Genomic DNA, 14,893 nt, shown 5'->3' on the forward strand with positions numbered 1-14,893 from the left:
TTCTGAGTCAACTGCAACTATATAAATGAATCTAAAGGAATAGTCTATCCGGTTCATCTCATGAGGTAAACTTTCGACAAAATATCTGGCAGTTCTACAGTGACCTGAAAACTATTTTGTACAAATATAACTTTCTGCTATAAAAACAAGTGCACCTAAGTTCTTAACTTCAGCCTTGATTCCAGATGAAGTTAAAATCTCATTTACCTTATGCCGGTATCTCAGTGTTACAGTGAATCGGTATAGTTTTGTTTCTTGAAGGCTTTCTCCTTCTGGTGAGAGAGAGTAGTTAATGCACTGGGTTTGAAGCCATGAAAGAAGTCTCCATTGTCTTCAGAACACTCTAGCCGTGGTGTCCCTCTAGTGGTAGTCTTGGGATGCCACAGCTGTGTTTCTTGACTAAATCACTGCCCCAAGACATTCTCTGTGAAGGGTCAGTCGGTCAGTGTTTCAGTAGGCTGTGGGGGCTGTCAGAACCACCCAATCTGCCTTTGAGGCAATACATGAATGAAGGTGTGGCAGTGTTCCAGTACAACTTTATTTATGGAGACAGAAATGGGAATTTCATAGAATTTTCACATGTCACGAAATGATTCTGACCTCCCCACTCCCCCCCCCCCCCACCACCAATTCAAAGAAAAAATTCTTAGGCTTTACACAGATGGGCGCTGGGCTGTGGATTGTTGACCCTCCCTGGTAAAAGATGACTGGCTTCACTGGCAATGCCATCATGTCCAGGAGGGTTCACTTGTGGACAGCACAGCTGAGGCACTGGCACAGTGCAGGCAGGAACACGCATCTGCTTAGTGGTACTTTAGTCTAGGCCAGTCTATATGGCCTCGTTTGGCATCTTATTTGTCCCTTGGATTGTTGGCAATATATACACTTATATGTACACCGTGAAACGAGTTTTCAAATTCTAGATAAAAACACCATCAGTAACAAAATTATGAATACTTATTTACAAATAAGACATTTTCCATTAGCATGACAGTTTCATGATAAATTAAGAGTCAGCATAAAGGAATATGTGCAATTTTGCATAAGCAATAAAAACATTCAGACTATCAAGGTCCTGATAGCACTAACGAATCCCACTGGGCGTTTCTTTTGAGTTTAGAGCCTTTATTTCCTTTTCCTCCCATGTCCTTGATGTAGGGCAGCAGAAAAGTCTGGCCGTGGGCATATGCTCTTTCAGAGAGCACGCTTCACGTGTGCACACAACTTTGCTTTTCAAACAATTCACTGACCTGCTCAAGACCAAAGTACAAGTCTGGGTGTCTATGGATTGGGCAGTGTTGCTTATGGAGAAATAAAGGGACCAGTTCCCAGTACATCTTTATGTTTTTTTCACACTCAGCCGTGCCTTGTCACTGAGTTATGGAAGTGTTGAGTCCACGCTTAGGTGTTCCCAGTGATAGCAGGTAAAGTGACAGCAGTGAGAATTTTCCCAATGGATCCTTCATTCTCCTACACAAACATACCATCAAACAGAAGTGTAGCAGTCTGTCTCCATATAATAGCAAAGGTTTCCTTTTACAAGCGTTATTTCTTCAGTTCATAGGAAAAATGGTTATTTTCCTAGAGTGGAAAAACACCCTCTCTTCAGCAAAATAGCCAAAAGTTTGAAAATTAGAGAAATGTGCTCTGTACCCCATCATCCCTCATAAATGGGTAAACAGTGAATAAGGGGTGCATTTTAATGATTTAGCTAGAATGTGTACTATTGGTCACATATGGAAGTATTTTCATCTTTTCTGATGGTTACCAACTACTTCAATTTCACTTAAAGTTGTGCTTTTTATTTTTCTTTGGAATGGCAATTCCAGGTATCATTACATAGACTATTAAGAAACGATGATGTCCGATTTTTAGAAATAAAAATATCCATTTATTGTAGTACAAGTCCAACCTAAAGGAAAGGAAGAAATGGAATAGTAAGAGCAAGCAGCTGAGAGATTCACTGGTATAGTACAACAGGTCTGTATTTTTAAGAGACACCAAAATCTCAGGGAAGCAAGAATGGGATTGTCTGGATAGATTCATGGAGCTTACAACTCACCTTTTCAGACTCTGTTCCCGGACACCTCCAGTTGTACAAGTAATACTGTAAATTGCCATCTCCTATACCAAACTTGAGTTTTTCCAGGAATGTTTTATTTTCCATCAAATCTAGTGCATTGAATACATCAAATCCTTTCTGCCAACATAACAAGAATTTAAAATTTGAAACAAAGGACTAGAATGCTTTATGTATTGAGTATAACATTTAATTCCTCTATTAATAGCATGATCATGCATTCATAATAGTTTAATGTCTGTAATAGAATATGTTATGAATTCAGTTCAAAACTCGTAAAACTAGCAGTGAATCTAATGGAGTCAGCCAGATAATTCAGAAATGCTAAATTGAAAAGTGCAGGGCAGGCATTTGGCCTAGCAGTTGGGATGCCTCCGTCTCATGTCAGAGTGCCTGGGTTCAAGTTCAGATTTTGGCTCCTGATTCCAGCTTCCTGGGAGGTGACAGCTGGTGGCTCACATGGTTGGGTCCCTGCCACCCACGCTGGGGACCTGGATTAGGTTCTCAACTTCCAGCTGTTGTGGGCATTTGGGTAGTGAATCGGTGGATGAGTGTGTTCTTTCTCTCTCAAATATATAAATTTTTAAAGGATAAGTTTATCTTCAAAAAATGCGTTATGGAATATCTCTCTGTTTCTCTGCCTTTCAAACAAAATAAATAATATATTTTTTTAAAAAATTTATTTATTTGAAAGGCATATGACAAAGAAAAAAATCTAAAATCAGAAAAAAAAAGGTATATGACAGGGAGAGACAGAGAGATATATTTGATCCAATGTTTCATTCCCCAAATGCCCTCAATGGCCAGGGCTGGGCCAGGAGCCAGAACTCCATCTGGGTCTCCCACATAGGTGGCAGGAACCCAAATTCTTGAGTCACCACCCATTGCCTCCCAAAGCAAATTAGCAGGAAGCTAGATAGGAACTAGCACTCTGATATGGGATGAGGCCATCCTCAGTGGCAGCTTAACCTGCTGGGCCACAATGCCTGCCCCCCAAGTAATCAATTTTAAAAAACAGTACTTTTAATGATCAAATTCTAGAGAAATGCAATGTTTCCAATTTCTCATAAACAATTATTTTCCCATCATCAACATATTATCCAAATGTTATCTGCCAGATTATTTAAATTTCTTTTTAAAGGAAATGTTTACCTGAAACAAGAATTTAACAATTCTTATAATTTCCAGACCAAGAGAACAGAGAATAACAGATACCGTTAAGGAACATTTTGAATTTTCAGTAGTTCCCCCATCTCTAAACTTCCAGTTACCCAGGCAACTGAAAACATTACATGGAAAGTTCTAGACACAAACAGTTCATCAGTTTTGAACTGTGTGCCACTTTGAGTAGCATAATGAGATCTTGTGCTTCCTGTTCAGATGTGAATCATCATTGTCCAGCTTATCCATGCTGTGTGTTACCCACTCTTGAGTCACTGAGTAACCGTCTCAGTTACCTTGTCACCTGGTGCAAAAGCACAGTGCTGGTATAGAGGGTTCCATATCCTCTGTGGTCCTGGGATCTACAGCCCACAGGTAGGGAGGACTATAATTCTTTTCATTTTACAATTCACAGACTTGAATCAAAAAAACTTATTGCTGTCAATTATTCAACCCAACACAAATATTTACTCAGCTATTTTCCTTTTATTATGGAAACTGTCTTTTTCTTAGGTTATTTCCTCATATTATGGATATGCAGGGGTAGTTTTTGATTTGTACAAATTGTTTTTTATAGGCCGGCGCCGCAGCTCACTAGGCTAATCCTCCGCCATGCGGCGCTGGCACACCGGGTTCTAGTCCCAGTCAGGGCACCGGATTCTGTCCCGGTTGCCCCTCTTCCAGGCCAGCTCTCTGCTGTGGCCAGGGAGTGCAGTGGAGGATGGCCCAAGTTCTTGGGCCCTGCACCCCATGGGAGACCAGGATAGGTATCTGGCTCCTGCCATTGGATCAGCGCGGTGCGCTGGCCGCGGCAGCCATTGGAGGGTGAACCAACGGCAAAAGGAAGACCTTTCTCTCTGTCTCTCTCTCTGTCCACTCTGCCTGTCAAAAAAAAAAAATGTTTTTTATTAAAATGCAAAAAAAATTAGTGATGAAAATAGTCACTAAAATTTTAAAAGTTTGAGATTCTTGGGGCCGGCGCCGTGGCTCACTTGGTTAATCCTCCGCCTGTGGCGCCGGCATCCCATATGGGTGCCGGGTTCTAGTCCCGGTAGCTCCTCTTCTGGTTCAGCTCTCTGCTGTGGCCTGGGAGGGCAGTGTAGGATGGCCCAAGTGCTTGGGTCCCTGCACCCAATTGGGGGACCAGGAAGAAGCACCCGGCTCCTGGCTTCGGATCGGTACAGTGCCAGCCTTGGTGGCCATTTGGGGAGTAAACCAACGGAAGGAAGACCTTTCTCTCTGTCTCGCTTTCTGTCTATAAGTCTGTCAAATAAAAAAGAAATTTGAGATTCTTCCATTGACTGTTGGTTAATAGATGAGATCTATCTGTGTGAAAGAAAACAGAGGTGACAGAATGGGAGAAAATATTTGCAAACTATGCAGCTGATAAAGGGTTAACATCCAGACTCTGTAAAGAGCTCAAGAAATTCAACAACAAAACAAACAATCGCTTTAAGAAATGGGCAAAGGACTTAAACAGGCATTTTTCAAGGGAGGAAATTCAAATGGCCAACAGACACTCGGGGAAAATGCTCAGGATCACTAGCCATCAGGGAAATGCAAATCAAAACCATGGTGAGGTGTCACCTCACTCCAGTTAGAATGGCTCACATACAGAAATCAACAAATGGCACACACTGGTGAGGACGTGGAGAAAAAGGTACCCTGGTCCACTGTTGGTGGGAATGTCAACTGGTGCAGCCACTTCCCTCTGTATGGAAGACAGTATGGAAATCTGCATATAGACCTACGATGTGATCCAGCCATCCCAGTCCTGGGAATTTACCCAAACCAAAAGAAATCAGCATATGAAAGTTATCTATAACCCCGTGTTCACAATAGCTAAGATATGGAATCAACCCAGATGTCCATCAGCTGGATAAAGAAATTATGGTATAAAAATATACACTGTGGAATACTACTACTCCAGCTGTAAAAAAAAAAAAAAAAAAAAAAAAAAAAAAAATCCTGTCTTTTGCAACAATACGGCTACAACTGGAAACCATTATACTTAGTGAAATAAGCCAGTCCCCAAAAGATATCATATGTTTTCCCTGATCCGCAGTACCTAATAGAGTACCTGAAATGTAATGTATTGGGGTGAAATAGATAGTCTGAGATCTGATGATTGCTTGCCGCCCTTATCTGTTCTGTTGAGGAACATTTTTTTCTCTTTCATACTACTAGTTGAGCTCTTTTATTTAGTGTAGAGTTAACTATATGATCATTATGTAAACTGAAAATAGATCTTTGTAAGGATGTGAGAGGGAGGAGGAGAAAGGGTTGCAGCATGGGCAGGAGAGAGGGTGGAGGGGAAATGTCACTATATTCCTAATTCTGTATATATGAAATGCATGAAACTTGTATAACTTACATAAAATTAAAAAAAGAGAGTAGGATGTTTTCTGTATTCTGGCATACATATTGGGAGCCCCAGAGAGTACGGAAAGGGCTGCAGCACTTACCAGCTTGGCTATGATGAGTGCGTCGTTCATGAGGTCCAGCAGGGGTGTCTCGGTGTGAATGTTGTAGAAGGAGTAGGCAGCTTTGAGGCTCTTGTGAGCAGGGTGCTGCATCACCGTGGAGGGGAGCGTGTAGAAGCTCAGGAAATCTGTCAGTCTGCCACTGGAGCTCTAGAGGGCAAAGGCCACGCCGGTGAGTATCCCTTTGAACAAACTGCATCCTCACAGCTAAGCTCCCTCTGGGATCCTGACCTGCACTGCAACTTTCGGCTAAATGAAAAGCATCGAGTCCTACCTCTTCCTTGGCAGTCCTATCTGGAGTCCCTCTGATCTGAAGTTGAGTAGACACCAGGTAGAGAGGATGGAGTTGGAATTTTAGCCCAAATGCTGGTTGGCAATTCACATACAGTTCTTGGGAAGAAGCCCTTCCGAATAGGAATACCTCCTTTGCATTGACTACTGCATCAAATTTGTAGACTTATGGAACAGTGCTAAAAGTAGTTCAATGTTTTGGCAGAAATAACAGTTCTAAGGATCAGAAGGCTGCCTTCTGCACCTAGAAGATACCGTCTGATATCTCACACTTTGTTAGTGCAAGGCAAGAATGTTACCAGCTTACAGCAGAGCTGGGTAGAGGCGGGGAGCTGTGTTTTGGAAGCCTGTAAAAGGTCTTAGGACTGCACCAAAATACACACAGTGGGAAAAAATAACTGGAAATTTTACAGCTGTCAGAAGCAAAGAGGGACGCAACAGATGGTATGCATTTCACCATCACTGGCAAACCCTTAGCCAGCAGCGTTCAGGTTGTTTTCTTGTTTTCTTTTGGAGCACAGTCTGTTTAATTGTGTGGCTGAGGAGGCTAGACCAAATGCATGTTGTTGCTAATATTCCTTTCAGCAGAAAATTCCAGAGCGATGTGTTATCTGATTTTTGAGTGCTTCTGATTCATTAAACTTCTCTTCAGACATTAAGAAATGAAAGAGGTTTTTTCTATTTGAAAGGGATTTTCTATAATGAAAGGGATTTTTCTATTGATTTATGTAGGCAGTCCAGTACTGGAGAAGAACTAAAGCCCCACACTGTGTTAGGGATTTTACATTCTCCTACGAATAGACCAATATCAGTATCACATGCAGAAGTCACTGAAGAACCCATCAACTCTGATTGGCTACCCCAGCCCCATTTTCATCATTTGCTTTCTAGAAAACTACTTCTTCAGGGTTACTCTTTCCCCTTTTCCTACTAAAATATTACCAGAAGTACTACCAAACTTTTTAAAAAAGATTTATTTATTTGAGTGGCAGAGTTACACACAGAGAGAGGGAGAGATCTTCCTTCTGCTGGTTCACTCCCCAAATGGGTGCAACAGCTGGAGCTGGGCCAATCTGAAGCCAGGAGCCAGAAGCTTCTTCCAGGTCTCCCACACGGGAGCAGAGGTCCAAGCACTTGGGCCATCCTCTGCTGCTTTTTCCAGGCCATCAGCCGGGAGCTGGATTGAAAGTGGAGCAGCCAGGACGTGAACCTGCGCCCATATGGGATGCTGGCACTGCAGGCAGCAGCTTTACCTGCTATACCACAGTGATGGCCACCTACTATCAAACTTTTAAGAAAGTGTGGGATACTCACTGACTTTGGTGCCTTCCATTTTTCCTCATAATCAATCCAGTGTAAAGACTGATCTTAAAAGAAACTACCCTCAAATAGAAGGCTGTGTCTCAGTGATTTATAACTAAGTTCTAACAACTTTCAAGGAACAAATAAGCCTTATGTATAAATTGTCCCTGGGGGAAGAATAATGGTTCCATTAGACACACAGTTTAAACACATCATCTCAACAGAAGCAGAAAAATACGGAATAGAACTCAATACCAATGTGTGATTAAAAGCTCTCAACAGGCTAGGAACAGAGAGTAACTTCTGCAGTTTGAGAAAGGGCATCTACAAGAGCCCTACAGCTAACATACAAAATAACGCAATACTGAACAAAACTCCCTGGTGCCTGGGCCAGCGCTGTGGCAGAGCAGGTAAAGTCACTACCTGCAGTGCCCGCATCCCATGTGGGCACTGGCTCAAGTCACGGCTGCTCCACTTCCGGTCCAGCTCCCTGTAAATGGCCTTAGAAAGCAGTAGAAGATGGTCCAAGTGCTTGGGCCCCTGCACCTGTGTGAGAGACCTAGAAGAAGCTCTTGGCTCCTGGCTTCGGATCAGCTCAGCTCCGGCTGTTGCAGCCATTTGGGGAGTGAGCCAGCAGTTGGAAGATTTCTGCTTCTCCCTTTCTCTGTATCTCTGCTTTCAAATAAATAAATAAATCTTTAAAACAAATAGGAATAATAAATTTAAAAAAATCCCTAGAACTGTTAACAAGTCTAATATGTCCACTCTCCTATTAAAACAAACTGGGAATCCACTGCAATAGGGTAAGACAAATAAAAGTAGGCTAGAGAGAAGAAATAAAGCTGTCTTTTCAGATGACATCTATGTAGAAAAAGAATCCTAAAAAAAAAAAAAAACTACAAAAAATAATCTATCAAGGCTGAAGTATAAAAGGTCAATGTATAAAAATCAGTAGTATTTCTATACAGTACAAAGAAGCAAGTATAAGATGAAATTACTAAGTTAATATACAGTGCAATATCAACAGGTAACATGTATTTAAGAGCAAATTTAGGGGCCAGTGCTGTGGCGCAGTAGGTTAATTCTCCACCTGTGGCACCAGCATCCCATATGGGCGCCCGTTCTAGTCCCAGATGCTCCTCTTTCGATTCAGCTCTCTGCTATGGCCTGGGAAGGCTGTAGAAGATGGCCCAAGCACTGGGGCCCCTGCACCCACATGGGAGACCTGGAAGGAGCTCTTGGCTCCTGGCTTTGGATCAGTGCAGCTTCGGCCATTGCAGCCAACCGGGGAGGGAACCGGCAGGTGGAAGGCTTCTCTCTCTGTCTCGACCTCTTGCTGTAACTCTGTCTTTCAAATAAATAAAAAATAATCTTAAAAAAAAAAAAAACCTGCACACTTTATGTGAATTCTACAACAATGAAACTGGTGTAAACAAAATTCAGTACCAATTCATGATTTTCAAATATCCATTAGCAAATTAGGAAGGAGAAAGGATCGTGATTAGCCAGATAAAGAACATCCACCAAACATCTGTAACAAAAACATCTTAACTGCTAGATGCTGAAGTCAGGATCAAAATTAAGATGTACTCCAGGACTTGTCAACTACAAGACTAAAAGAAAAGCATATATGACTTAAAAGAATTGGAAAGAAAATTTAAAGTATAAAAGTATTGGCACATAATATAATCCAACCAAAATCTTAGAGCCAATAAGAGTCCAGCAAATTTTTTAAACATGAGATTAATACACAAAAAATCTTATTATTCACTGACTTCAGTCAATCTGAAAGTAGTAATAATTTTTTTAAACTTTTTTTTTTAATTTGACAGGTAGAGATATAGATAGCGAGAGAGAGAGACAGAGAGAAAGGTCTTCCTTCCGTTGGTTCACTCTCCAAATGGCTGCTACGGCCGGCGCTGAGCCAATCCGAAGCCAGGAGCCAGGTGATTCTTCCTGGTCTCCCATGCGGGTGCAGGGCCCAAGCACTTGGGCCACAGCAGAGAGCTGGACTGGAAGAGGAGCAATCGGGACTAGAACTCGGCGCCCATATGGGATGCCAGCGCCACAAGCAGAGGATTAGCCAAGTGAACCACAGCACCGGCCCCAAGTAGTAATAATTTTTAAAAAACCATTTCAATTACAACAAAATGTACTTCACCTAAAATGTCCTTAGAAACAAAACTAAAAGATAAGGTAAGGAAGGAGGTGCTAGGGCAGTCAGGTGAACTGGCAGGGGGTGGGGATTCTACCACAACAACCACTCAGACCCAGAAATCACTTTGTGCCTGCTGCCGGGCCTGACACTCTCCAAGCCCTAATCCCTCTAGGGAGCCCGTAGTGGCAGTGGGAACAAGACATAGGAAGTGCCCAGCCAGGGAAGCCATTTTGATGCCACAATTCTGAGACTCCCCATCCCACTGAGAGACAGGGGCAGCACACCCCGGCAAACCACTGCCAACCCTTTGGACAGTACTCTTGTGAGGATCCCAAAGACACAGATAAACCAAGGAGACCAAAGTAATACTCTGATGGCTCCAAATAGCAAACCGTTATTGGGAAAACAGTCACCAAATTAGGCCATAAACTACACGCTCACATTAACAGGGAGATAATCTGTGAATGTAAGATTTAACTAAGACCCAGTCTCCTTACACAACAGGAAATATGTCTAGATAACACTGAAAATCACCTGCCACACCAACAATAGGAAAACCACAACTTGAAAAAGATGGCAATCCCAGCACATTCCACTGTGATTCCAACTGAGGCCAACAATGAGATCAGATGTTGGAATGACCTGTCAGGACTGTAACGCAATGCTTTTGCTTCACTTAATGCAGAATTATCTTACAAGCAAATATAGCAAACTTCAGCAAGGAAAGGGAAGTTACAGACTTGAAAGATAACACAACAGAAAAAAAAAATTGCTAGATGGGCTCAACAGAAGAGAGAAGACCAAGGATACAAACATGGATCACGCAGGAGGGTCAATAGAATTTACCTGTGAGCAACACAGAGAAAACAGACCTATACTAATGAATTAAGCCTCAGGTAGCTGTTGGTCAGTATCAAAAGGGATCCCCACCCTTAGGGTTCTGGGAGGAAAGGAGTAAGTGTTGGGCTGCAGAGTATTTGAAGAAATAATGGCTGAAAACTCCCCAAGTTTGGCACTGCACATTCAAGAAGCTGAGCAAACCCTAATGGGACAAATCCAAAGAAACTGCCAACATTTTGAAAGCAGGTCTTCAATCGGGGGATGACAGCAGACTTCTCGGCTGAAATCATAGAGGCCAGAAGGAAATGGAGCAAGGTTTTTTGTTTGTTTGTTTGTTTGTTTGTTTTTACAATTTATTTATTTGCTTATTACTTTATTTATATAAGAGGCAGACAGAAATAAAGAGCTCCCATGTACTGGCTCAGTGTCCACAATCGCCAGAGTTTGGCCAGGACCGAAGCAGGGAGCTGGAAATGCAATCCATGTTTCCCACAGGCGTGGCAGGAACCAATTACTTAAGCCATCATCACTGCCTGCCATGGTTTGCCGCAGTAGGAAGCTGTAGTCAGGAACCAGAGCCAGGGAGTGGAACCCAGCCACCTGATGTGTAACCTCTAGGCTAAACACCCATGGGCATATGTTTTTTTTTTAAGTGCTGAAAGAAAAAGAACTGTCAACCACAAGTTCTATATTTGATGAAATCACCCTTTGGGGATAACAGGGAAACAGAGACAGTCTCTCTCATAAAGGAAAACTCTAAACAAATGTGTCACTAGCAGATTGGCTAAAGCAATTTCTTCAAAGAAAGACTAATTTAAGAAAGGACCCTGGAAGCCGGCACCGCAGCTCACTAGGCTAATCCTCCGCCTTGTGGCGCCGGCACACTGGGTTCTAGTCCCGGTCGGGGTGCCGGATTCTGTCCCGGTTGCCCCTCTTTCAGGCCAGCTCTCTGCTGTGGCCAGGGAGTGCAGTGGAGGATGGCCCAAGTACTTGGGCCCTGCACCCCATGGGAGACCAGGATAAGTACCTGGCTCCTGCCATTGGATCAGCATGGTGTGCCGGCTGCAGTGCGCCGGCCACGGTGGCCATTGGAGGGTGAACCAACAGCAAAGGAAGACCTTTCTCTCTGTCTCTCTCTCACTGTCCACTCTGCCTGTCAAAAATAAATAAATAAATAAATAAATAAAAAGGACCTTGGAGTACCAGAAGGAAAAAAGAATAGAGCAGAAATTTGGGCCCAAACAATAAACTACACTTCTGAGTGTTATAAATCATACTTGATAATTGACGTAAATATTACAGTACCATCTGATACTTAAGACATTTTACTTTTGTAAATTAAAAAATAAGAATAAATCTTTAAAGATTTATTTAAGAGGCAGATAGCCACAAAGAGAGCTACCATCTGCTGGCTCATTCCCCAAAGGACAATAACAACTGGGGCTAGACTGGGGCTGGAGCCAGGGGCAGGAAACACAATGCAGGTCTCCCACATAGGAACAGGAACTCGTTATACTTGAGCCATCACTGCTGCTTCTCATGGTCTGCACTGGCAGGAGCTGGAGTTAAGAGCCTGAGCTGGGCATCAAACCCAGGCACTCCAATGTGGGATGCAGGTGTCTTAACTGTCAGGCTAAACACCTGCTGTGACAATGATGTTTTAAAATGGAGACAGGAAAGAGATCTAAATAGAAGTAAAGTTGCTTAAAGTGATAAAATGCTGATTTCAATAGACTGTGCTGAGTCCCACAGGTATACTGCAACACCCAGAGCAGAAAACCAAACAAATTCACCCAAATGCATTGTAAATAGAGAAGAAAAGAAACAGGAACAAGAACCAGCACAAACAAACAGAAAACAAATAATAAAGCAGCAGACACTGAGATCTAACATATCAATAATTATCTGAAATGAAATTAGTCTAAATGCAGGGATCAAAAGAAGGACTAGTAGACAAGAAAAACTGACAGGTTAGAAACAGAAATAGACAAATCCACAAGTATAGTTGGGGACGTCCACAGCCCTCTCATTAACAAATCAAATACTAGAAAGAAAAGCAACAAGAACACAGAAAATCTGAATAACTCACTCAGTTCACAGGATGTGCCAGACAGATGCAGCACACTCTACCCAGCAACAGTGGTATATACATTTCGTGCACTCATGGATCATTCACCAACACAGACCATATCCTAAGCCATAAAACAAACCTCATGAAGTTTAAGATACCTGAAACCACACCCAATGTGTCCTTTATTCGTAACATAAGTCAGCACAGTAACATAAAAATGGAATCTCTAAACACACCAAAATTGAACAGCACAATTCAAAATAGCCATGGGTCAACAAGGAAGTCTCAAAGGAAAAGTTAAAATATATAACCTTCGATGAAAATGAAAATACAACATACTAAAATATGTTGTCTGCAGCTGAAGAGTGTAGAGAGGGAAATTTACAGAACTAAGTGCATGCTTGTAACAAAGGTCTCAAATCAATAAGCTGGCCCCTTCCTCAAGAAACTAGAAGAACACAATAAACCACAAACAAGCAGAAAGAAAGAATGCTGATAAACACCAGAGCAGAAATTCATGATACTGAACACAGGAATACAACAGAGAGCAGCCAGAAGTATGGTTCTTTGGAAAAACAATCAATACGAGTCTAGCAGGACTGACAAAAATAGAGAAGATATGAATTACAAGTATAGGGAATGAAACAACAGATGTCACCACAGGCCTTGCAGCCATCCAAGTGGTAACAAGGGAACATTATAAATAATTGACACTCAAATTTTAAAATGTAGAAATAAATTGAACCAGCTTCTCAAAACCCACAACTATTACAACTCTATCAAGAGGAGAGAGACCATCTGAGCAGTGCTGCAGCTATTAAACACGTTGAATTTCTATCTCAAAACTTCCAAAAATTTATGGTTTCAAATAGAGAACTCTACCATTTAAAAAATTAACATGCACTCTATACAATCTCTTCCAGAAAACAGAAAGGAGGTAACACTTCCCAACTTATTTTATGAGACCAACATTATCTTGGAACTGAAACCAGACAAAAATATTACCAAAACAAAACAAAAAACTGAAAATCCTCTAGACCAGTATTTCTCATCAACTCAATGTATACTTCAGAAACTATTAGCAATCTATACATAAACTCCTGGAAATCTCAACAGGTTGCAGGATATACCATCATCACAGGAGAAGCAATTGCCTTTCTTTATAGTATGAACACGCAGAAACTGAAACTAAAAACAAAATACCACTGAAGTCACTCCAAAAAACAGAAATACTTAGGTAGACACTCAGAAAAGCATGTATTAGATCTGGATGATGAAAATCAGAGTGCTGATAACAGAAACTTTAAAAAAAAAAAAAACACCTAAATAAATGTAGAGATATGCTATGTTCATGGATTGGCAGACTTTGAGTCTCCCCCAAATTAATCCATAGGCTTAATGTAACGCCTATCAAGGGCCAGCAAGGTGGACAAAGACAAGTTTATTCTAAAGTTTACATGAAAAGGAAAAGGAAATAGATTAGTTAAAACAATCCTGACTAATAAAATTGGAGTGAGAAGAATTATTCTGCCTGACATTAGGGCTTACTATGCAGCTATAGTATTGGAGCCAGCGTGGCATTCGTGGAGGGACAGATGGATATCTACAGAATAGCACAGAGGAACTCAGAAATAGAACTCTAAAGCGTTAGTATTCAGCTTCTAGCACAACTTCCCCAATCAATAAAATTGCAGTCACAAAGAAAAACAGGCAAACTATATGAACAGCGAATTCGTGGAAGAAGAAATAACAATGGCTAACAGATTTAAGAGATGTTCAGATGTATTAGTAATGAGAAAATATAAATTAAAAACAAGGAAGTGTTTCAAACTCATCAAACAGGACTAGATTTTAAGCCTGAAAATAACCACTTGCTTGTGAGGATGTGAGGAAACAGGAAGTCTGAGGTCATGCTGAGATATTCTGGTGAGCTGCGAGACCATCTGAGAATGCTACAGATGGGGCTGACCCATTCCAGTCATGCCCCCTGGGCAACAGTTTTCAAAATGTGGTCTGTGAACCAGAGGGGTACCCAGGAACCTTTCAGAAATCTATGGGGTTTTTGTAATTAACACTGAGAAAGTATTTGCTTTGTTCACTGCACTGATAGTGGAGAAGCAATGGTGGAGACAGCTGCTGGTGCATTAGCACAAATCAAGGCTGTAGCACCAGCCGTACCAGGAGTCGCCATATTCTGCACAACACCCTCACACTTCAAGAAAAGTCAGCGTGGAGTGGGCACTCAGCCTAGGACACCCCCACCCCACAGCATGGTCTGGACTCCAGTCTCCTCGCAATGCAGACCTGGGAGGCTGCGATGGATCCTTCATTCCCAGCTCCTGACTCCCAGCTTTGGCCCCTGCCTAGCCCCAGCTGCTGTGGTCATTTTGGACGACAGTCCTCACTGCCTGTCTGTTTGTCTTTATCTCTTTCTCCGCCTCTCAAAAAAAAAAAAAAAAATTCTGGGGGCCAGTATTGTGGTGTAGCAGCAGGTAAAGCCACTCACT

At 42.0% G+C, this 14,893-nt stretch overlaps 1 protein-coding gene across 4 annotated transcripts in view; it reads right to left on the bottom strand.

Annotated features, from left to right (window-relative positions):
• Nucleotides 1-516: 516 nt before the first annotated feature.
• NMT2 (N-myristoyltransferase 2) overlaps nucleotides 517-14,893 on the bottom strand; it is a 58,374-nt gene continuing 43,997 nt past the window's right edge. For all 4 annotated transcript variants that reach the window (XM_051821427.3, XM_051821428.3, XM_089311489.1 and 1 more), the window contains 3 exons: nucleotides 5,707-5,874; nucleotides 2,063-2,200; nucleotides 517-1,912 (listed from right to left, as the gene is read on the bottom strand). In XM_051821427.3, coding sequence (XP_051677387.3) covers nucleotides 1,892-1,912; nucleotides 2,063-2,200; nucleotides 5,707-5,874 — 327 coding nt within the window. In that variant the 3' untranslated portion in view covers nucleotides 517-1,891. The remainder of the gene's footprint in view (nucleotides 1,913-2,062; nucleotides 2,201-5,706; nucleotides 5,875-14,893) is intronic.

This window comes from Oryctolagus cuniculus, chromosome 13 (genome assembly GCF_051225735.1).
Source record: "Oryctolagus cuniculus isolate XC-2025 breed Fujian yellow rabbit chromosome 13, ASM5122573v1, whole genome shotgun sequence".
NCBI lineage: Eukaryota > Metazoa > Chordata > Mammalia > Lagomorpha > Leporidae > Oryctolagus > Oryctolagus cuniculus.